Source organism: Salarias fasciatus, chromosome 11 (genome assembly GCF_902148845.1).
Source record: "Salarias fasciatus chromosome 11, fSalaFa1.1, whole genome shotgun sequence".
NCBI lineage: Eukaryota > Metazoa > Chordata > Actinopteri > Blenniiformes > Blenniidae > Salarias > Salarias fasciatus.
Window position 1 is genome coordinate 1,054,931 of NC_043755.1, and position 24,741 is coordinate 1,079,671.

Genomic DNA, 24,741 nt, shown 5'->3' on the forward strand with positions numbered 1-24,741 from the left:
AGGTGTTTCCAGGATTTGACACGACACATTCATTTCTGGATCAGTTTTGGATCGGCTTCCCCTTTCTCTCTGTAAGCCCGGATTGAAAGTGGATCAAATGCATCATTCAGGTAACATCCCACCGAAAGAATACCTGATCCTATTCTTATTCAGTGCGTCTTTGTGGGCGGCCGCTGCCAAATCCTCCACCTGCACACACGCTCACATGCACGCTTTATCCCTGTATTAGATTCAAGGAATGGCAGCGGGACAAAGCTTCATCTTCCGCCTTCTCCACTCGCCTTTCATCTCCCTCATTTTCCTCCCCGCCTCGCAAACTACCCCCGAAAGGATGTATCTGGTTCCGAACGCGCGCGCCGGAAAAAACACGGCCTCCGCCGGCCACCTGAGCGCATACGGGAACGGCTCCAACCGGCCGCTCCAAAGAGGCCGACGGCGACCCCAATCCGTCTCTGGGGCCCGGTCCAGGGCCAGACAGCAAGATCCGCTCGCTTTGACGCCGGCTGACGAAGGACTTGGAGCCACTTTAAAGGAGGACGAACTGTTTGGATTACTGTGGAACATGGAAACATGAAAAGTGGCGTGCCCTGCAGCAGCCCTCCTGCAGCCCTCCACTGTCAGCAGCTACAACGGGAGAATATACATACGTCAGTCCGATCTGGGAAATGTGTTTCCAGGCACAAAACCATGTGTGGGCGATTTGTTCGCCTCGACTCCGGCAGTGTTGAATAATCGGTTCGATAAAACATCCATCACAAAAATCCTCAAGCTGATAATGGTTATTAAGCATATGTTAGAAAGGTGTTGATTTGACTCTATTTTCCACTGTTGACCGAAAAATACATTTGATTAACAGTGATTATCCTACAAAATAATAAACAAACTGCAGGAAATGAAACAGTATTACAACTTACAGACTGACAAAATAATCTGCCTAATTCATTAAGCAATATTACTAAAATATGGACAACCTTTATACAGAGAAAAGTATTTACAGAGCTCTCATCATTTAAAAAAAAATGAAATAAACTCAAAAAAGGTCACATAAAATTTAAACTAAATCAATTTAGTGAGGACCAAATAAGAAAAAAATTGCATTTAAGTGAATCAATGTAGTCTTGAGTAAAGAAGAAAAGTAATTCAGGTCTTTATAAAGTCAACTGAAGTCTAAAATAAATGTAAAATGTGACGTGACATGATTCATAAACTGAATAAAGCAAAGAAGTTCAGAAAAACGTAACGTTATCACTGGAACAGATAGTCTGCCATGAGTGAAAAGTTTATGTTCAGCAAAGTCGGTATTAAATCAATGAAATCAAAATTAAGTTCAGTAGAAAAGATAAAACATTCAGTAAACTTGAGAAGACCTTTAAGGTATTTTGAAATGAATGAAAAGTATCAAGTATTCTAGAATAATTAAAAGAAATACAACATCTGCAGGCCTCTAATCATGACTGATTTTAACTGGTTGTTTTAGATCATTTTGTAATGAAGCCTTCATAACTTGTCAATATCTGTTGAGAACTCATTTTAATCAACTTCAACGATAAAAAAAAAAAAATCCGGACAAATTTAGAAAGAAGAGTGGCATCTAACTTGTTGTTTGAGTTCATTGCTACGTGGCTAACTGCAGCGAAGACGAACATTTCACATGTGGCAGCTTTATGGCGGAGCGTGGCGTCAGGTTCAATCTCTCCGTCTGTCACTCTCCCCCGTTTCGCATGTGGACGCTGTTTTCCTCCGTCTGCGAGGAACAATCCTACAGATCAAACGGAGGATGTTTGCAACATGTGCCGGAGGCAACGAGGGAATCAGACGTGTCCGAAGGATGATTAGTATTGAAAGGAAGGCATATGAAGGGCGGAGGAAGTAGAGAGCTTGTCAAGTCTGACTGAGGCGAGGTGGGAGGAGGAGGAGGAGGAGGAGGAGGAGGAGGAGGAAGAGGAGGAGGCAAGAACTCAACGCCATGCACTCAATTAATCAAGTAAACTTTCACAGTTCAGGAAATTTGACTGCCATCTGCTCTCCTGCATGCAGGGGAGTGAGAGGTGGAGGTCGGGGATGGATGGATGGAGGGAGGGAGAAAATTATGAGGAGGAGGAGGAGGAGGAGGAAGGCTTCAGAGTGTGGACGTCCCAGACAAACTCCATTAAGAGGTCTGGCTGCAGATGGCGAATCTCACCAGCGGGCCACCCAAGTGGAGCTCGCCCGGAGTTTTCAGGGGAATTTTCAGTCCAGCGGGAGAGAGAGAGAGAGACAGTGACGAGGGAGACGGAGGAAACGTTTAATGAGAAACTTCTGAGATTCCTCTCGGAATGCGGCCATCAGCAACATAAGGATTTTAATTAGCCGTGATTAATTAACAAGAATTCATTTGTCCAGTTACAGTCCGACGGGTCTTTCTGTTTGGAGAGTACATGTTCTGCCTGTGCATGGGGGTGAATCAGTGCCAATCTGTTTTGATTACAGGTGGAATGGGTTTGAGAGCTCATTTCAACACGTACCATTTCCAGAGCCGCGGCAGCTTTTTGGAGAGCTTCGGCCAGAGCTACAGCTTGTGTCAGTCCGCCGGTGAGGACGCAGGCCGATCGCGACAGAGTCTCTGAGGGAGATAAAAACATCACGTCGGGTGATGGAGGCACTGGCCTGGACAGCATGAGGATATAAGAGCTAAAGGAGGCATTAATACTTATCTTAAAACACATCTTTTTAGCCAGAGTTTCATGAAAAAAAGCTATATTCATTTCTTTTGTTGGGCCTGACCCACTGAGTGTGATGATGCACAGAAACACACAAATCAATCCGATCACTTCATGGAAATGAAACAAGTCATCAAAAAGAGTGTAACCCCGCTAAGAAAAGCAAACCCAGGCTTGTAAGAAAGAGCGTGTTGTGTATTGACATGAGAACAATGCAGAAAAGAGTCTATTGTTGAAATTACTTTTCTCTTTTTATAATAAACATTAGTACAGACCAAAGAATCACACAACAAACATGAAGACTATCTTAATACAATAATTCAGTATGGCATAATATGATTACACAATGTTGCTGTCGGGGCTTCAGCCACCATTTTTCTCGAGTCGCAGTTGGAGTGAATTCATCTGGGATGATTACGCTGTGGGAGCACATTTGTCCAAACTGGCTGGAGAACCTGAAAATGATCTCATTTGGTCTGAGTCGAGCTAGAATATTTCCATCATTTAACTGTCTTTTCTGCGTGTTGATGATGATTTTGAAAGTATTTTATAATCTGACGGGAAAATCTTGATTTCAAAAGTAATATGTCAGACAGTTGTAATTTAATCTGCAGAGTTAAATTATGTAAGAGATTGAAAATAGAGCTGAAACAGCGCTCATAAAGTCATTCAGAGTGTTTTTCTTCGAGAGCCTCATGGCGGGGAAGGGTTTAACACTCATGCTGAAGCAAGAGTTGAGGTCATCGGTTCAATTCTGTGGTGAATTCTTTGGCATGTTCTGACTGTGCGTGCATGAGTTTTCTCCCATAAACCAAAAGCTTGTTGAACTTTATTTAACACCGGAGTGTACATGTTGCACATGGAGGGCATTCACAGTCTGGGTGTCGTCCTCGACAGCACGGGCTCCTTCACATCACACCTTAATAAGAGAAACCGGCCATAATTCTTCCATCTCTGCATCATCAGCTGTCAATACCGGGGTTTTTAGAAACATGCATATAGGAGAAGTTTCCTGGATATTTCACTGTATTTTACACCAGGACGTATGATTAAAATCGCCTTTATGTTGAGTTTGAAGTCATTTTCTACAGTAAATGTTTTGGTTTTGCAAACACATAGACATTAGTTATCAAGACAAGGCCTCATCTACCAATGTAAACAACAAACAATTACACACAATAAATCAGAAATCAGAAATCATTTACAGCTAGTCAGGTTTGAAGCCAAGGTTGATATCTGGCTCATTAACAGGGAAGTGTTGTTACACTGAGACGGTGTTGCTGATAAAACACTACAGTCTCACAACATGACCTTCTTTTGCTTGGTGGGGGGTGATTAACACTTTCACCTCACAGTGAAGGGGGTCAAGATTCAAGTCTGCTCTTGGGCAGGTGGAGCTTCATGTTCTCCCTGTGCATGCATGAGTTTCACTCTTCACACTGAACTGAACTCCTGGAAACGGACACACCATCCCCGAACGCTCAGGTCCTGCTGTTAATTCATCCTGACCATCGTTCCTCCATGAAACTGAGCTGTCAGCTGCTCTGGAACACACTTTCTGAGAACATCCAGACTCCAACGTCTCTGCTCGTCTTTCCCGTCCTTCATTAGAACTCATCCTCAGATTTTATTGCACTTTAATGAATCCTGGGTGTGTTTGGTCTTACCTTGACCTCTCCAGGATGTACCCTGGCTTCACCCACATTGGGATTGGCTCCAGCACCCCGAGATCCTGAGGTGGAATTAAAGATTTCGCCTTCTTTCCGTCTCTGTTTTAGTCCTGTTATATTTCATGAGCTGTTTCAATGTCAGGTGACGTCAAGAGCCTTAAAGGACACCGACAATTTAAATGCTCTAAAACTGTCTCTAAAAACAACTCTTTTAAGTTAAATTTAGATTCTATGGCTCATGTGATCATAACCACCCAAAATTCAGATATGTATTGATTCACAGTTTGCACACCACAAACAACTCCAGCATTCACTGAAAAACATCTGTGAACATATTGCCTTATTGCACGATTCTTGCACTTTAGTGTCAATATGTTTATTTGCAGCTCTTCAATTCCATTGTTCTTTGATTAATAAGAATAAAGGTACAGAATATGGATATTTTGGTTTCCAAAGCTCTCTGTGAGCGGAGGCTCAGCCTCCAACATTGTGAAATACCCTGAATTTGACACATCAATTGCAAAAATTAAAGTTTATCTAAAAAATAAATAAATAAATAATAATAATATTACCAGACAATCAGTTCATCACACAGTGCTGTCAGATGATATCAAACTTCCTGATTCTAGACGGATGCTCTCAAAAACACAGAAACACTTGTGTCTATCGTTCTACAGTGAGATACAGAGACACCGTTTCTCAAAGTGACAGATCTGAGAACTTTCTGGCACATTTTTTCTGACAATCAAACAATGAATTCATTCACTTCTGACGTGGGGGAAATCACCACTGAGCACCTGATGTCTTCATCAAACAGACACTTGTTGGTCCAGGTGCCGGCGGGGTGAAATCTCGGGCTGTGTTTATTTCCACCTCTCTGATTGTGATAGGCTCCCCTGTCCTGACTTGCTCTCCGTAGTGTTCAGACTCTTCAAACCCGTGCTATTCATACCAGGCTGAACAAAGCTACAAAGAGTTTTCCCTCTCAGAACAGTGATGGGCTACACTCATCCATTCACTTCTAAACTCCGGACCACACAAAGAGACAAAACTCTCTTGTGTGGCACATTTCTGACCATTAAACCGGTCTGAGTCACTCACAGGGAACGGCCATTCGCTTAAACACGTCTGCATACATACGTTATAATGTGAGACCATTAAAAAGTCATCCGTCTTCTCTTATGTACTGAACATACAGGAAGTTTGGTGAAGACAATACAATATAAGGTAACTCACCTTTGACAATGGACTCCGCAGCAGCCAAATCCCGTTTGTAGGTCACCTGGAGGAAGAAATATTCGAAATTCACATGATTACCAGACTCCAGTAAAATAAAACTGCTTTACTTTTTGGCAGATCCAAGCAAGTGGTGTCACCTTGAGGAGATCTGATTTGTTTATATTATATATATTATGTTTATATTATATATATATTACTCAACTGTCTTGTGAGATTCACAAACCAGCATTTGTTCAGACTAGAGTGACATTTAAAAGTCTGTTAAATTCACCCACAAAACAAATGTCCCATTTTGTTACCTTTATGTAAAATACACACACGAATCTTGAGGCTTTACATGAGAAGGCTTAAATCACCAAATTCACTAAAGTTCACCCTCATAGAACAACTAATATCTGTATTCACAGCAATTTATTCACCAGTCACTCACATTAGTCTGTTTTTTCTCTAAACGAAATCTGCTTACAGGTTGGAGCATCATGTTTCCAAAAAGTAATGTTATAATGGAGTGACTACAGGAGGATTCTGAGCTCAAACTCCTGGCATTTGATCACCAGTCTACAGCGGCTGCTTTGACACCATCAAGTCACTGCTCACTTTGTCAGCAGCCGCTCAGAGGTCACAGAGGTGCTTCAGTACAGCACAAATTTCAGTCTTTCTTTCACATCGGCACAACCGTACTGCACTCGGATCAAAAACCCAATAATGACATCCGAATGTGGGTGATCAGCCTGACGGGTGATATGGGTTTTAAAGTCGTGTGTTAGTGTTAGAAAGCCAACCAGCTCGTCTGAAAACACGACTTTAACCACCACACCGCTTTTGCAGAAGGCGTCAAACTAATCAAAAAACCAGGAAGGACGTGTAGGACAGAGTTCCGGAGTATGTTGGAGGGAATTGAGCTGATGTGCGACAGAACGATGGTGGCAGGAGTCAAGAGGAAGGTTTAGGAAGCAGAGGGACCGGGCTGGGTGTTTGTTGTCGAGACAGAAGCACCATCTAAAACACAGGAGGCAGACCGAGAGACGGAAAGATGGCGATGCTGAGATGTGTAAACAGGAATGAGGGACAAAAACGAATAGAGGGACTTCTTGAGAAGTAAAGGCAGAGAGGCCAGGCTGAGATAGATGGATTCTGTTGGACGAAGGATGAAGCTGTGAGATCGACAAATTATACAATTGAATCCAGTGCAAACTTGAGAAGATGAAATAGAAATTATCTTCAGAAAATCTGGAACTGATTACTTGTGCAACATAATTACATCTACGATTCAACCCCCCCACAAAAAAAGAAAAAAAAAATGTGATCATGGATGTTATATTTAATGTATTCCTGCTTCATCCGCTGCAGGCAGTTCTCAGACGATTTGAAGCATCTTCTAGGTGCCCAGATGACAAATCAGCGATGAGAAAATACAGCTGCTGAAGCCAAAATGTCATCAGACCTGTCATCCCGAACCCCAATCAGTCCCCTGGCGCGCTCACCTTCCACAGCGTTGGCGGCCCCTCGATGAGTTTGGCGTTGGTGCCACAGTACTGCAAAGCCAGATGGAGGCACTCGGTGCCAAACTCGAAGTCTGACTCGGTGCACTGGAGAGGAGACACGACAGACAAAGCAGGTGTCCGTCACCATTAGTGGTCTGCTGGGGCCCATCCAACGCAGCGACAGATCTCCTGGAAGCTTCAGTCTCAGAGGAAAGGTTTTACTGCATGTGCTCTCCGCTCTGACATTTTCAGAGCTTTATGATCGTCGCGCATCAAATTCATCACATCTAGTAAAAAAAACAGCTCATAGTCCTGAAATGCTTTGAAAAGTCTTAAAGACAGTCAATGGAAAGACATTTAGCGTTCATGCTGCAGCCATGACGTGAATTTACGTCGTGTTTTATCATGGTGAAACAAAGTCTAAATTGCAAGTGTCGGGATCCTGCAATAGATATTAAACTTTTGAGAATATGCTCCTGACAACAACAACGTCTCTGTGTATTCATCTCCAACTACTACTAAACATTCATGTTGTAGTTTGCCCCAGAGGTAAAATAAGAACTCATTCAGGTTTGTAATTATTTGTTTGCTGGAAGGCATTTTTCACCTAAGGGAAAAGAAACTAATATGAACCCTGTTTTAATGCATTTCCTACTAAAATTCAGCACAGAAATACAACATTTTCTCCTGTTTTTAATACGTCACATTTCTAAAATAATAGATTCCATTCAGGGAAGAGCTGTATGTCTGAATAGTTTATGATCTCAGGCCTAAGTGAAAAACTTTTAGCAAGACTGTGCATCTTTAAAGCACTTACTTAAAAAAAAAAAGGAATATACAAGCTACACATTTTACACTCCAGTAATTCCATTGTAATTATTCAAAGCATTAAGTGTTTGAAGGAGGGTCCATGGTGGAAAAGCTTCATCCTCTGAGGAATGTCAAGAATGCATGTACTCAGTAAACGTCTCTACAATCTGCAATCAGGATTCTGAGATTGCCGTGTTCCTTCACTGAATCGTGGAAATATGCTCATTAGTGCCTCTAATGTGTCTTTATTAACCGAAAGGAGGAAATGGGAGTCACTCCGATCTTTATGCGGACCACCTGAAAACCCGGCACCAGTCAGATTCACAGCAGTGGTGAGAACTGGAATGTGGCTCTCAGCCGTTCCGTCTGTCCGCTCTCTCCTCAGATCATCTGGCTCTGTGTAATAAAACTTCGACTTTTTGCAGACACTTCAAAAATCTTTCTCCTTATCGTGAGCGCTTTATGTTTTTCCTGTTCATACTGAGACCAGTGACAGTGTTGACTTAGTGTGTGGCTCGTAACGTGAAGCTGCCGTCACCACATTTTTCAGCGGACGCTGTTTTCTTTGGCGATACACTGTTGGCCCTTTAGCGTTTTTATCTTCTTCACTTAAGATATAGAAGGTGCGGTCTTGGTGTCACAGGGTACTGCAGACGTTTTCCCACATTATTCTGCAAAAAAATATGTTTTTTGGATTGGTCTTTGGTTTCTATCTGTTATCTCCTGAGGGGACAAGCTTTTCTTTAAAATTGTTACTGGATAGGAGAGGAACTGTTAAGCTCCCTTTACAATTCATCTGTTTCAAATGTTAATAAGACCACCACCCTTTTTCAAAGAAAAACAGATAAATAAAGACATTCCTTAAAACTTAGGGCAATAAAGTGTTATGATCGTGGTTCTAGAGTCTGAAGTCATATTTTTTATACTAGATAAAACATGGGCCAAAAGCGGCCTGAAAGAGGCTACAATCTCGCCCAGTCCGGCCCACTCAAGATGAAAATGATCTAAAATGTGTTTAATAACCCCTGAGATAAAACAATAATGTCATGGCAGTGCTGAACAAAGTTTTCAAGTAAATGCTTCAATTGACACTGTGAAACGGGAGAAGTGCTGTTTAAAAGTACATTGTTAGTTGGAATTATTGGTAAACCCAGTAGCATTAAACCTGCTGTATATGTTGCAGTGATTTTAGAACAAAAAAGCACAATATAATATTTGTGAATTCATTGTAGTACAGAAAACAAACTCAAAATGTGTTGCCTGGCATGCTAACGACATGGCTTTTGTGGAATTTCTGCTGTTTCTGTAGAAAATCACATCATTTTCATTTCATTTTCAACATTTTCTCGAACAGAAAAGGCAAAAACCATACGTTTGTACCTGAAACACTGTTGGACCTTTATTCCAACATTTGTCAACATCTCCACCTCCAACATTCTGATTATTATGACTAATAAGTTATTGTTATAGCACTGAGATCAATAGCAAAACTACGTAACAGTGTTTTGATGAGGCTGTGGAAATGTGGGTGGGACAGATAAACAGATGTGATGAATCGATGCCGTTCGATGCGAGTTCAGTCTCCTACGTCAAGTTGTCATCGGCCGAGGATGAAAGAAACGGCGAGGCGGATTCTTGTGTTGAAATCAAAGTGCGGAGAGCAAAAAAGGAGATCCAGTCACCACAGCCGAAACACTCCTGACCTCTGCGTGTCAGCTCCTGCTGGGAAAGTGCTGCTCCTCCAGATCACATGGAGCGTTTGGATTGAGGCGATGAACCAACTCTTGTCTGGACTACAAAGATGAACTCAGGCTACCTGAGATTATACCTGGGTAATATTTTATTGAGGTATAAAGGAGAGGGGTCTTTTATTCTGGAGGCCAGGGTATTGAAGAAAGAAATTACAGGAGAAATGTGCTCAGGGTCTTGAGGTAATTTAACCTTTAGCATTTTCTCCTGGTACAAAAGCCCTCGCCGGGGACTGGATAAAGTGTCCTCCCTTTTGTCTTTTCAGCCCTAAGTTCTTCTACCCTCAATGCATGTCAGGCTACAAACGTGTAGCTCTCAGAGATTTTTCATGAGCATGTCCTACAGTCCTAACATGACAGACACCTTACACTTTCCCTTCTTTTCAACATCTGAAAAGGAGGAGAGGGGGACACACTCTTAATCGGCCGCCTGCTTCTCCGGCGACCTCCCCGGTCTGTCTTTAAGCAACTTGACCGCTCTTGAAAAACGAGCCCATTTTCTCAGAGAGCCAAAGCTAACAGGACTCTCGAAGCGGTCTGAAGATACGAGCCAAGAGCGAGAATAACGGGAGAAAACCGGCGCACTCCGACGACAAATAAATAAACCGAAGCTCTGCAAGTGTTCCGCCACGTTTTAGAAATCAAGACGCCGCTTTCCCAGACACACGCGCACATTTGCGGCTTACGTCAGAGGAAAATTCTTTCCATTTTTCAGGTGCGCGTATTAAACTGCTCTCGACTGCTGAGGCTATTAATCCGAATCCACCTAAATGTGCCATGTAATTTCAGAACTCCTCTGCTGTTTTTCCAACTGAGCTTTTGTTCCCTCCTGTTCCACAGACTAATCATCCTGAGTGTGGCAGAATATATTAACATGTCATTTCTTTCCCAGACGCCGCGGAGGCCAGGGGGGGAAGGTAATGGCAGCCGTGCCACAGCCCTGCAGGTACTGGCACATCAGCAGAGCAGTCACAGCCTGTGAAAAACCTCCTATGATGGAGGAGACTCATAAAGTCCTTTGTCATCTGAGTCCTATAATTTTAAGAGCATAAATCTCTACTATCATTTTATAAATTGCCAGAGAGTCATATAAGAGGTATTTGGCGCCGGGAGAGAGCAGCGCACACCTGCAGGTCTTGATGTGACCATTTTAAGACGCAAGGAGGAATTCTTAAACTCTGGTTGAGAGTCACCCAGAGGAGCGATCCATCGTCCGTCCGTACGAACGTCCAGGCGCTCACCACTGTGTGGCCCGATTACAAAAACAATCCTGTGTGAACGAGAAAGGTTTCTGAAACGAATATGCAAAAACCATGCGTTTTTCCTAGAATCGTTGTGTAAACGGGCCCTAAAGGTGAGTCAAAGCGCAGGCCCTACCCTCTCATAGGCCTGGCGGATGACTTCGTAGGTGAATCCCTGCGGCATCTCGCTGGCTCTGAACTTGGCTCGCTCCAGGGAGTGGTCCAGGTAGCCCTCCGATGTGGTGGCGATCACCGTGGAGACAAGGGGTCGGATCGCTCCAGCTGCCTGCGCACAAAAAAAAAACAAAAAGAGCAAAATTTCATTTTGGAATATGAATCATGTTTAGGGAAAAAAAAAATCAGAGAGAGATAAGACAAAAGATGCATAAATATTGGAGTTCGTCTCAAAGCAACTTTAAACAGATCAAAATGTGACACATAAATATACAACCGCTTCAGTTTGCTCCCAGTTTGATTTACAGGAAGAGGCCTGCAGTTTTCATGTCCTTGGTGTTTTCAGCCAAGTTCGACTGTGACAGCGGAAAACTCCTTCTTATAGCCAATTTATGGGTTTCTGATCCAGGGATTTGCAAAAGCCCATATGAATCCATGCAAGGTCAATTTCCTCATCTGCACAAATCCACACGGACCGACATCGGACTCGGTTCAGAATGTTTGTGTGCACACAACAGCTTCAGGTCATGTAAAGGGTCTGCGCAGCAAACAGACGAAAACAGTTACTCTGGGTGTTTATTTAGTGCAGCATGATGTATGTGTTGGCCTCCTTAACCCATAATCCTGTGCGAGCTGTTGCGCACACACACACAATTCTCTTTTATTGAACTTTTTGATTTGGTATAAGCCAAAAACAGTAAAGTAAGCAGCTGCTGTCACAAGACGCCGCACATGTCGCCTTCCACCTGTGGCTCACGTCTGCATAAAGCCAAATACAGGATGCGTCGAAGTTCATGCAAGAAAACCGCGTCCAAGCAGTCCAAAGCAATTCTGGGGTAAGATCAGGGTTTATGAGATCAGCTAACACTCTGCAGTGTCCAGAAGCACCGACACACTGAGGGTTTTTCCTTTTATGGACAGTCAACATACATCACTAGTACAAAAAAAACAAAAATTCTGCAACAAAACTATATTTTTACAATCCAATGTTCGCAGTAAATACATCAAATTTCTACATAAAGTTAGCTGGAGATGTTTTTGCTATCGCCCCGTTCGACAACTTGCACTTTGAATCCTCACATAGGATAAAATGGTCCAATTTTTAGAGAAAGATTGTTGTATTTTTGGTTTGGAACGATGTTCATGGTGATAAATCAGTTAACCTCGAGTTTTTTTTTTTAAGTCTTGATAACTGTTCAGCCAAACTAGTAAATTTCAGCAAATCCATCATACGATGAGTGGGCAGCTGAGCATTCGCTGTAACAATAAATCCATCTTGACCGGCACAGCTGGAGCGAGCACTGCCAGTACTTCCTCTGCTGGAAATGTAAAACAATCAACAATTTTGAGATAATATTTTCATCTTACTGCCGCACGACTGGGGAGAGCTTCCAGGAGCCGGCGGCCCGCGATCGTGTGTGGGCGAAGCGAAATGAAAGAAAAGCAAACACGTGTACTGCGAGTTCGAATCTAAATAAATCGGTTGCTTTTCATTGAAGACAGGTTTTCGGTCATGAGCGCGGACCCTGGCAAGATAATGCAGACCAGGCCGCCTGCTGTGGACTCCCATCGCAGAGCGTGCACACACCGTCCCAGAAACACAACAGAAATGTCGGGAATGTGTCGTTGGGCTGATTCAACAACCTGTGTGACCCGCAGCAAAGGGTTCTCTCAGCACATCAACCTGAACCATAAATCAATATGAAACCGATCGGAGGGTTCCTTCATTGAAGCAACCTCGGGTTGAGCTCAAATGTTTCCCGTCTCTCACTGCCGACATAAACACCACGTTCAGGAGCGATGGAGCCGTCAGTCTCATAAGAGTTCGGAAAAAGATCGATGTTGTTCGCAGAGATTTAAAGGTGCTGTCACAGAACTTGTTAGTTTTCTTTGGTATGAAAAAACTTTGCTGTATGTCAGAGTTTAGTTTGTTTACGTTTGTGCCGCACTGTGAGAAATCAACCACAGGACGCTGAAAAGTTCCCACCAGGTGAGCCACTGGAGTCCAGCTGCTATAATACTCCTCGGATTTGTTTATCCTGAGCTCCAACTGACCTTCTCTAGTTTTCAAAAGCACACAAACGACCGAAACACAAGCCACAGCAGAGATTTGATTTAACTATGCTGGGCGTTCCAAATGTGGTTTTCTAGGTTGGTTCCTCAATTTGTTGGGGGATTAGGGTTGTTCCCCGACAGGCTTGTCTCCTGGAAATAGACAGTTCCTGCTCTCTGAAGCGACCACGCTTTTCCATGTAGTGACATTTGCTTGAGGTCTGAACACTAAACAATAGAAGGTCTGCAAAGTGAACACTTTTAGTGAGTGATGGCCAGATTTCCATTTGTTTGTACTGCTCAGTGTCACAATCACAGCATGGCAAGTGAAATCACTTTGGTTTATGGTTTCAGGTAATGTTAAAAAGACACAAAAAAATATCTAGATTTAAGAAACTAGTAACTTCTAAGAAAAGTATTGACTTTACACATTAAATAAGTAATTTGTGGACTACTTTTAATGAACATCCTAAATGAGATCTGTCCAGCTGCATCAGTGAAGTGTGTCTGTGACATTAGATGAGCTGTCTGCAAACTCTCATGATGAATTTAGTAATAATGTTCAGGTAAAAAACATTAGTAAGAGGAGGATACTTGGATGTTTGTAGTTCTTGGAATCAATTAATTCATGAAAACATATATACTGTTCCCATTTAAATGCAGTTTGAAAAATTGTGCTGCGTAAACGCTAAATTTTTCTGAAACAAAAACACAAAAACGATGCATTTTGACTTGAAACGTCATGAAAGTGGGGCCCAAGAGGCTAAAAGCTATGAACAGCTTCATCAAAACACACAATTTTATAAATAAATGTGCTGTAAGTGTGATGGAGATTAATTAAAATGATACAATAACAACAGTAGCTGTTTATATGTATATAAGGACTTCCCACGTATTCCAAAATGAAAGTTTCCAAAAAGCGCCACAAATTTCTTGTGGATCTCAGTTAGTAATCAGTAGTCAGTCCAATGTTAAACTTCCCAGCTGCCTCTCGGGGGGAGATTTGGGTGGGCTAGGGGAGCACAGTGTGATTCCAGCTTCCTCATTCAAAAGTTTCCATCACAAATACTGCAGATACACGATAATAAGTTCCTTACAGACAGAAGTCTCTCACACTGCTGTCATGAGATTTGGTTTAGTTTGGGACAATTTCAGAGCTTCTCCTCCACAAAATTATTTCTATCAGTCAGTCAGAGCAAAGAGAGACAGCGGCTCTGCAACAGTTTATTTTCATCTATGACAAAAGCTGCAATGATTAGATCTGCGCCAAAGGCAAAGACCATCGATGGGTTAAAAGCAAAAAGATGTGAAAAATGGAGGATTATATTACCGAGTAAATGACTGCTCCAGTAAAAGATTCAGATTTAGGACGATGCACTGTAATCCAGAGGGAGTAAGAGTGAAACCGATCTAAAACATTTTAAAATCAGGCAATGCGCCAGATGGACAGAAGAGAAACAGGTAGCCGTGTTTCTCCAGTACACTTCTAAAGATGGACAAAAGAAAATTTGGCTTCACTTGAGATTATTTAATGGAAAATGGCTTCAGAGACAACCATTTAAAAGTTTTATGGACTAAACTCTAACTTGAGATGTTAACTGATGGATGGTGAGAATGATGAATAGGCGAAACTGCAGCCAGAGCATGTTCACTGTTTTTGTTCACAAAAACGTTTGAATGATTAGCAAAATAAAAATATTGATAAATAGTATGACTCGGTTGTTTTAAATTCCTCCTCATGTAAATTATCCGATCTAAACATAAAAACTGTGGAGGAAAAGCTGCAGATGGAACTTGTTAGATGGACTGAGTTTGAAAAAATTCGCTCTCCCTCCAAATATGCAGCTTTTTAAATTAAATTAGCTTTTTATTGTACTGACCCCTTGTTCTTTGGCAGCAATTGCTATCTTGTGCAGAAAGTCCTCCTCCACAAAAGGCCTCACTGCATCATGTATGATGACCACCTTCGGCCTGCCAGCTGACGACCTCTCCTCCACCTCCTCCTCTTCACCCAGAGCCAGCACGCCGTTGCATATCGACCTGTGACGCGTCGAGCCGCCTGGCACCACTCGAACCTTCCTGTGCTGGAAGCGCTGCACGATGTCCATCATCAGGTCCATGTTTTCTTTGGCAACAGCAACCACGATGGTCTGAATCCACGACACCCTGTAAGAACACGGAGGAGCTCACTGAGGGAAGGATTCTGGAATTTTACTCAAGGTGATCTCCAAGTAAGACCCTTTGAAAAATGTTTTAGTTTTCTCAAATTTTTCATTTGAGAAAAGGACAGCACAAGAATTCACAATTCTTCCTCACAATTCTAAACAGCAACAGACAAATTCAGCTATGTGCTCCTGACCTTTTCGATACAGCTGGTTTATTTTAATAGAATTATTTCTATGAAGATATGAGGCAATATTCCAAAAAAAATAACTTAAGTGTTTTTAAAGTTTGTGGAGGCAAAACAGAAGTTTAAAACAGAAACAGATTACATTTTCAGTGCATGCTGCATGTTCAGCGACTCCAGGCACCGTTTTCGTGTGTAGACAACTAACATGCAACAAAAGATTTCTGTTTTCAATTGAAAACATTTTAGTGTGAACAGGACTTTAGTTGAAGCTTTTGTCTTATTGGACGATGGAGCTCCTCATTCATAGAACTTGTTTTCTCCAACTTTCTCCTTATGACGGAAAATATTAGATGAAAAACCTTGATATGGCGGATTTTGCATATGTCAGCCACACCCTGTTATTTTTTTGTTTTTGGTGGGGGGGGGTCTGAAAATAATTAATTTGGCCAAGTAAATCAGCACACACAGGTCCAAATACAAAATAGAAAGTAACCTGTGACAAAAAATTTAACTGAATTCAAATTTTAATGTTTTCTTGACAGTGTTTTTCATGTAATCAGAGGTCAAAAACAATGTAGGTTCTTCATAAAGACTCAATTTTCAGGAATTAGGTTGGCATTATATTGAAGCTTTTACTGTACTTCATATTAACGGAGAAGTTTGGCGCTGAGCTCCCTGGATGTGCGCTGGGGGGGTCACACCACAGCTTTCTGCCCAGGGCCCCTGAAGAGAGTGAATGCGGCCCTGGAGGGACTGATGCTGCTTCTCCAGTTTGCAAAACACAAACTCCATCTAATTTCACTTTTTTAAAACTCTTCCTACCTCTCAAAAGCCTGGATAGTGTAGCTTATGAGCGGCCTGCCCAGAAACGAACAGAATTGTTTCGGTGTCTGCAGCCCGGTTCTCTCTCCGGTGCCGCCGGCAGGAAGAACCACAGACACCGGGAAGTCCACGCAGCGCTCCCCGGGAAGCTGGGCGCTCACGTCGGCCTCGCGGCTTGGGAAAGTCCCAGGCTGAGCGGGCCTGTCCGGTTCGCGCTCGTCACAGGGCATGTTGATGGGACTGAGCTCCATCAGTTCAACGGGGAGTCAGAGCGGGGCTCCGCCGAGGCTAGAGATCCATTCCCGATAAATGGGCGGGGAGCACCGCGACAACGTGCACGGAGCCAGGTCTGGAGCAAACTGTGAAGGTACAGCCACAGTAGAGTACATCCGGTGAATCCTTTCAAAATTAAAGCACTCAAAGTGATCCTGCTTTAAAAAAAAATCAATGCAACTTCATTGCGTGAGCAATAAATCTAGCGCTGTCAGTTTAAATCGCGTTGATTGCAATTATTCGTGATGAATTCATGGAGAGCTGTCAAAAATTAACTATTTTAAAGTTGGGATTAATCGCAATGAAGAATCTAATCCTCATAAATCAGTCCCAATGTCAGGAAAAAGACTATTATCCTCTAGTTCTTTTCTTTGACCCAATTGGCAGACCTCAATGGATTAATCTTGATTAAAACTGACAGCACTAAATAAATCATCAACAAAACTACATTTTCTGATTTATTTTATTCATGCCAATAAATTATTTTTTTTTTATCTGCTATAAATGCGCATGTTGATTTTTACAAATTTGAATAAATGTATTCTAGTCTTTTTTTTTTACAGTCAATCTTTTGTAAACTGTTTATCCCACGAAATGTACTGTTTACTATAAATGTACTGGCATTAATGTATTCAGTATCCATCTTTAAGTCAAGCTGTGCATGCTGTGATCGGAGTGACTTTGTATCAGGGGTATCGAACATAAGGCACTTGGGCCAAAATCATCTTGTAATTCAGTCCGCCAAACCACCAAGCAAATGGTGCTCATCAAGTGGTTTTATTTTGTGTTTTTTTATTTTATTGCTTTATTTGTCCAAGTACTTTTAAGGCTATGTGTCAAACCGATGTTATTTTTTTGTGCTGGTTCTTCTTGCCCTCCTGAAATCAATATTGTGTGGTTTTGAACTGTTTGAAACATTTGGGACTGAACACAGAATTTAGGCTACAGTTTATGCTTTGAAAAAACACTGATTCCTAACATTTTTCAAACATTTAACAACTAAAGAGCCCATAAAACAACTGTCAAATCTAAGTGGCGAATATCTTTTAACGTTCACAATTCTTCCTGCCTTTAGAAAGTGGAAGTGAATCAGCTTTCAGTGCTTCAAATAACTCACAACTAGGCTTATATTTTGACAGTAGCAGTTAATATTGTAGGAAAGAAGGGTTTGGTGGTGTGAAGTGTCATTTATGGAACTCAAATGAGGATTTCAAGTCATTTTAAGCTCAAAAATGGTGAAATGACAGGGAGTTTGACAGGCACCAATCAATATTTGCATTCTTAGATTGAAAATAAAGATGTTGATTTAAATGTCTCAAGTGGAAATAGGGAAAAGAGGAAAATAAAGCAACTCTTATGGTGTAAATGTACGGCATTGAAATGTTTAAGGTCGTATTTGAAACTCATAGTATAACATTGTCAAAGTCATATTTTGTGGATTAAAAATTCTTTCCAAATTGTGAGAAATGATAATCACTAAAGTAATTTCTTTCAAGTGATTTAATGTTGCATAGTTTGTTTCTCTTCTCTTTTTTTGTTGATGTGGTAAACTGCATGACTTCCTGTAATGCTGGCATACAATCCAACAACTTGATGAAAGTGTAGCAGCTGCTAGGAGGCATGGATGCAAAATCTCTGGTTCATGCTACAAATAGTTGCATGAAATAATACCTCGCTAGAAATGTTTAGTTTTCTCTGTAAAAGTGCCTAGAAATGGTTTGCTGTACTTGGCGCTATATAAACAAAGCTGAACTGAATTGAAAATGTTAACATAAAATCGATGCTCATTGTTATACATTGCGCAATATTTATGAATATTAAATGGATTTCGGTAAGCAGAATGTTCACTGCACCAAAGGCACTTTTCTTCTTGCAGAATATAAATCTCTGGTTATATTTTCACAAAACACTTTAAAATTGAGCACTGGCATGATTACAATCCCTCCTGTAGATGCAACATTGTAAAGTCAACACACATGATAAAAAGTGATATTTATTTCATACAATGTTTATACAAGATCGATTGATGACAAGGCTTTACATGCTGACACCCCCTCAGGAGATCAGTGGCCACAGAAAATATATTACAATATAAATCTTACATAGTAAAATTTTATACACATGGCCATACTTCACAAAAGCAAGTGAGAATTTGATATATGTACAAGTATTTACAGGGTTTTCTTGAAGATTTTTTGGTTTAGGTGACTGGTCTGCGTTGCCTCATTAGCTACAGATCTCCTTCTGCATATACCGTGGAGTGTAATAGGGCATGTCGATGGGTTCATTTCTTCTGGTGTGTGGCTCCAGAAAACTCATGACGTCTGTCACATCTATGTCCCGTTCACAGTAACCGCTCAAGAAAAGTTCCCAGCATGCCCTTTGGAGTTCTCCTTAAATATGAGGAACCAGCTCCCAGTTGCACAGAGATAATCCACAACATGCAGCCAGAAGAAAAAAACCCCCTGAAGCTTCGGGGTCAGTCTGCTTCTCCACTTCCTTTCAGGGCTCCGTCTCGTGCCAGTTCTCGCTCAGCCGGTTCTTCCCCAGCCTCCTCTTGCTCTTGGATTTATGCTTGTGCAGGAGCTGTGGGGGGGACACCACTGGCTCCTCGAACTTGATGCCCGACTCGTTGTGCTGCCTGGTGTATCTCTTGCACTTGCAGGAGGTGACCACGGTGATCTTGTAGGTTCTCGTGCTGCCGTCCTGGCACTGCAGCTGGATGCGCTGGGTGCGGGTCTTGTCGTTGACACACCTCCAGTCCTGGTTGCTGCTCCGGCGGCCCCAGAACTTCCTGCCGTGGACTCCACCGATCCAGTTCTCCAGCATCTGAGCCGGGAGGCACTCGCCCGCGCACACCAGCTCCTTGATGGGGTTGATGCTGGTGCAGTGGCCATCGGAGATGTACTTAGTGGACCTCAGCTCTCTGCAGCCAATCTGACTTCGATCTGGGAGAAAAGATACGTCCATTTGTGAGAAACTGTAGCAGTGAAAATCAGCATGCACAATACAAAATTATTTGGCCAACAACAGATTAACTCATGCTATTGCTGCAACAAGTCATAATTTGGATAACACAGTGTTCTGTACTTATAAACAGGAACAGTTTTTTTGTCAGAAAAATAATAAAAGTTTCTGAGTGAGTTATCTTTTATGTATAACAAAGAAAACTGATAACTGATGAGTTAACTCCATACAGGAAAGACAGTGAAGTACTGAGAAACTTGAATAGAAATATACCCTGTAAAATAAATTCAAATGAATCTAGATAATCAATAAAATAAATAACACTGTATGATATGTCTGAAAACTCAAAGGTGTTGTAACATTTTTCATCATTAAATGGTTTCTAACGGCATGTTTGTAAAATATTCCTCTCATCCTTTACACTTCTGAGGTATACTGTGGCATACATTTAAAATCATAAATATAAAATGTAAGGCAAATTAACCCAAAATAGAACTTCATTGGACATGTTGTGCATATGTTTTGCAAATCGGAGCTTGGATTCTGTGGCTGCCATTACCATTAGTTTGGAATAGTTGTGGATTATCTTAACTATGATGACTGGCAGGGTAAAGTGCTTAAAAAATGTGTGGCTGCAGAGTGTCCGCAAAAATGTGCAATTATCAAGTACGTCTCCCCTTTTTTCCAGAATAACTTCAATGTCTCACATCTCTTTAATATTTATCTGTTTTTTTTTTTAATTAAGAAGCTTACAAATAAGTGACATACTGTTCATTTTACTTGTGACTGGACGGTTGTACGGGAGAAGACAGGAACCACCACAATGAGAAATATATTACAGCAAAGCACAATTTCACTGCTTTCTGGTAATTCTGAATTGTATAGCTATCGTTAATGGTCAAGGAGTTATGGTTACAAGAAGTATTCATGCTCAGTCTTTTGAGGATTCGAATCTGAGGGGTTATGGCACATTTACAAGTGTTCTCAGGAGAAATGTTTATTTAAAATTGCAGATTAAAATGATCTGGAATGTTAATTTAAGCATCCAATCTTTAAGCAATTCCTGGTAATTGAGACGAGCTGCGACTAAAGTGGTCATGAGTTGCCCTGCAGCCTCAGGTAAGTCGCAGGAACACAAAACCTTGTTTATCTTTCCGCTTCAAAAAACTGTGCGGTTCCAACATTGTGAAAAGAAAAACTCTCTCTTCTTGTGTTCGTACAGCAGGGTATTAGCAGACAGATTATTTTTGTATTCGGCTGCAGGCTACAGATGCTCCTCTTTCCTGCATCGCTGTAACCCAAGCTGGGCTCCATTCACACGGGTCGATAAACCTCAGTCACAAAGCCTTCCCCCCTCCTGGTGACAGTGTTTTTTTTGATGGAGGAACAAAAACCTCTATCTCCTCCTCTCACGGTCCCTCTCCCTCCTTCCCCCTCCTTTTGCTCCTGGAGGTGCTCAGAGTCACGATGGTGCACGAAAACACCTCCGTTCAGCTGCCTGTCGGAGCCTCTCATCCCGGCCTGGACCACAGCCAGCCAGGTGTGTGTTACACTGAGAGCTCCCTGTGGTGATGAGCTCAGGCAGAGTTTAGGCTCCGACATTCTGCAGATTTCCTCCTTTTTGACACCCCTAATGTTACCCTGAAGCTTCCCAGGGTTGTGTTTGAGGCTGAGAGATTCACACACTCCAAGGGATTGTGTTATAATGCTTTATAATTAACAGGCAGTGAGGTGGGCTTCCCCTGGAAAGAACAAGGCAGCTTTAAGAAAATTATGAGGGACAAAAAGGATGCCTTTTCATAGTATGATAGCTGTGTTTTCGCTTTTTACAGAAATTCATGATGAAAGGTAAGGAGAGAGAAGCTTTGTAACTGTTTCAATAAATACACATTTAAAGAATGGATATTTTGTCCATGTAATGATAATTTATGATAAATGATAAGTTATAGTGATAAGACCTACACTCCAGTGCAGAACTATTAGTGTAAACTGAGCATATCTCAGTTGAAGACTATAAAGACTTCTCACTACAGCTGCAGAAGAGTTCGACTTTTATTGTCTATGTATTCAAACAGCTGCCAATATCTTGTGTTGTGAATAAAATTTACTGTTTGGGTGAGACCAGTGTGTGCTGTGCTGCACAAAGGGTTCAAGCTGTATGAGTGGAGGCTCATCCTCAGAGACCCCAGCTTTACGATCTTATCACAATCATCCACTTGGGTAAAAACAGCAGAAAATTTATCATTTTTTCAGATGTAAAAGACATTAAAGAGTTGACTCTGATCTTTATCAACAGATTTGCCCTCCCAATATGAAAATAATATGTTAATATGAAAGTGAATCAAGTAAACAAGGAGAACCTCCATAGTTAAAAAGTTATAAACAAACCAGATATCAATATTGCTTTATGTAATATAGATGAAAGGGCACTTCAGAGTGGAAAAAAAACACTAAAGTTTGACTTTTTCCTACAAATAAACCTGATCCGCACGAGACTGCTCGTGCAGAGCATCCTCCGCGTCCTCTCCACTCACCGCTCCGCTCGTGCGCCGCGCCGCTCGCCCCCCTGCCGCCGGTCCGCGCGCGGTTCAGGGACACGTTGCTCTGAACCTCCGGCACCGGGACGCTGGTGTGAGAGAACAGGAGCTCCGTGGCGTCGTTCTTGAAAGTCTGGCAACTCCTCAAGAGGATGCAGAGCAGAAAGAGGGAATGGCACGACTCGTGCGTAATGAGGTGCATGGTCGGTTCCGGGTGCGGGTGCGGGAGACGCGTCGCAAGGAGGACTGATGATGCTGAGGGATCTTCGCATGAGAGCGGTGGTTTTATACAAGCAGGCCGCCTGTGCTCTGGCAGCCACTCAGGTGCGCCTCGGTTTGGAAACTGTAATTGGTGGCCCCGACATGACCACGCCCAGGGCTTTTATTTTGGAGGATGGATGACGAGGATGCTGTGGAGGGAGGATGAGCCCAGTCTTCATTCCCCATGCACCTTCCCCCCTAAAAAGTTCCACACTGCACACACTCATCCAGTCCAGGCTCTGTGGGGCTGAGGAGTTTGCATGTTCTCCCTGTCTGCTTTCCTCAGATAATCTGGATTCATTCCACAAAACCTGAATTTGAGGGTAATTGGTGGCTCCAATTGGCCTGAGTGAATATGAGATGTGGAATGTATGTAGAATAACAAATCAAAGGTTCCGAATAAAATATAAATTATTCCTGAATAAGGATTGTATTCCTGTATAGAAAAAAGAAAAACAAACACTGAAAGAGAATACTTTTGGAAAATGATAGAAGAAACATCCATCATGCACTCCTGCATTACACGGATCACAGAAATGATTACACACAGTGATGATGCCACATGTCTCCATTTAAAGCACACACCCCTGCTTTACCTGGGCCTCAGTTTGTCGCTTTCAGTGTCTCCCATGTTGCGACTTGCCTCTTGTGGTTGCAGAGTGAAAGCTGACGCTGCCTCAGTGTAACTTGCCGTCTGTCTTTGCAGACCCCTCAGTCCCTGTCAGCTCCACCTGTAATGAGCCCAGTGCTCAGACTAACTGGAGTCTGTGTGTGTCCGCAGCTCAAAACGGGGGCAGGTAGAATGACTTCTGTGGCGAACATCTGTCTCTCTGATATGAAAGCAGGCGTCGAGCAGAGACACGAATTAGTGCTGTTGTGAATAAAAGCTGGAACACAAGATCACTCACCTGTTTGCTTTTAGTACCACACACACTTTTCTTTTCCTGGCTGTGGATGAGGAGCCTGATGCCATCCTTCTTCTGAGTGACAGGTTATCATTTACATTAATATTCATCAGCGATGGGAAGAATATAACTTATAGGTTTACAGTAAAAGGCACAGTTTCAAAAATATGTATATTAAGATTAATTTGTTCTCTTTCCATCTTCTTGCTTATTGTTGCTTATCTTATTGTTGTTGTTTAAACACACTCAAATTCATCACTTTCTGCAGCTTCATCATAAGACAATATTTTCAATAAAGTAAAGAATGTGATATATTTCTGTTTTATTTGGTGTTCAGAATCACCCCAAACACAGGGGCGGGCTGTTCACCAGGGGCAAAAGGTGCTTTATTGTGAAGACGATGTTGGAAAAACACAAAGTTTGGAGACAAAACTAAATAAATTAGTGATCAGTTCAGTGTAGGGGAAGGAACCAATTGATCCAAAAAGATTTAAAAAAAAAAAAAACCTAGAGGGGAAATAAAGAAAAAAGATTTTTCATCCTGACAAAATCATATTACTTCAAAGTAGGAAGATGCAGGCGGAATGACTTTACAGAGTGAGCGAGAAAACAAGAAGAAGCAGATGTATGGGGAGAAATTTCAGTAAAACAAAGAAAACAATATGAAAATGGGTGAGTACAATAAGAATTATATATAGTAAAAGAAAATAATGGTAAAAATAAAACAGAATGAAAATAAAATCAAATTAAAAGTCAGTTCTCTTTGTTTTTGACTTTCTAACAGTTTGATAATCTGAACCACCTCTAGGATCTCAAGCATGAACCAAGTCAGCATCACTTCACTCAGGACAAACTGAAGTGCACCTCTAGTCCCTCCATCCAGACATATGATTGAAGGAGAAGGTCTGAATATTTACCCAGGGAGAACATGCAAACTCCACAAAGAGAGACACAGGCCGTGAGCAGGTTTGAACTATCATCCTGCACCCTTTTGTTTCATGTTTCCAATCAGAGAAGTTGAAGAAGTCTGACTCTCTGGTGACAGAACTTGGCGTGAGTGTGGACTCACTCACTTATACACTATTTATCCACCTTCTATACAGATTTCTTTAATAGGGTCATGAGATGCTGGAGTCAATCAGCTGACTATGGATGAAGGAAGGAAGTTAACCCTGACCACAATGATTGGTGGCTGGACTCATTTGGTGGATCGCCAAACTGACTGAAGTTTGGCAGCTTCTTGATCCAGGCAAATTCAGAGCTGCAAGTCTCCAGTCTGAAACAAACTCTTTGAGCTATAAACCAGAGCTCAGCCCTCAGAAACCCTCACCTGCACCAGTCCTTCATGTAATCTCAAGTAACGTAAAAAAAAAAAAAAAAAAAATTGCATATTAGACCGAGAGGAAGCACCGCCACCACTCGGCCGAAATTTCCCTGGGGTCATTTGTGGTATTGCAATGACAGAATTCCCAGCAGCCCAAAAACCATTCTCTCCAGTCGGACCTCTAT

At 42.0% G+C, this 24,741-nt stretch overlaps 2 protein-coding genes across 4 annotated transcripts in view; both read right to left on the reverse strand.

Annotated features, from left to right (window-relative positions):
• crppa (CDP-L-ribitol pyrophosphorylase A) overlaps nucleotides 1-16,638 on the reverse strand; it is a 54,360-nt gene extending 37,722 nt beyond the window's left edge. For all 3 annotated transcript variants that reach the window (XM_030103283.1, XM_030103282.1, XM_030103281.1), the window contains exons 1-6: nucleotides 16,290-16,638; nucleotides 14,998-15,283; nucleotides 11,028-11,177; nucleotides 7,093-7,197; nucleotides 5,606-5,651; nucleotides 2,505-2,602 (exon numbers count right to left, since the gene is read on the reverse strand). In XM_030103283.1, the coding sequence (XP_029959143.1) occupies nucleotides 2,505-2,602; nucleotides 5,606-5,651; nucleotides 7,093-7,197; nucleotides 11,028-11,177; nucleotides 14,998-15,283; nucleotides 16,290-16,540 (936 nt within the window). In that variant the 5' untranslated portion in view covers nucleotides 16,541-16,638. The remainder of the gene's footprint in view (nucleotides 1-2,504; nucleotides 2,603-5,605; nucleotides 5,652-7,092; nucleotides 7,198-11,027; nucleotides 11,178-14,997; nucleotides 15,284-16,289) is intronic.
• Nucleotides 16,639-18,548: 1,910 nt separating this feature from the next.
• Nucleotides 18,549-22,308, reverse strand: sostdc1a (sclerostin domain containing 1a). Its single transcript, XM_030103284.1, has 2 exons — nucleotides 22,064-22,308; nucleotides 18,549-19,510 (listed from the first exon to the last, which is right to left on the reverse strand). Exons 1-2 carry the CDS (start codon nucleotides 22,266-22,268, stop codon nucleotides 19,065-19,067), a joined length of 651 nt encoding a protein of 216 aa, XP_029959144.1. The 5' UTR covers nucleotides 22,269-22,308; the 3' UTR covers nucleotides 18,549-19,064.
• Between the last annotated feature and the right edge of the window lie 2,433 nt (nucleotides 22,309-24,741).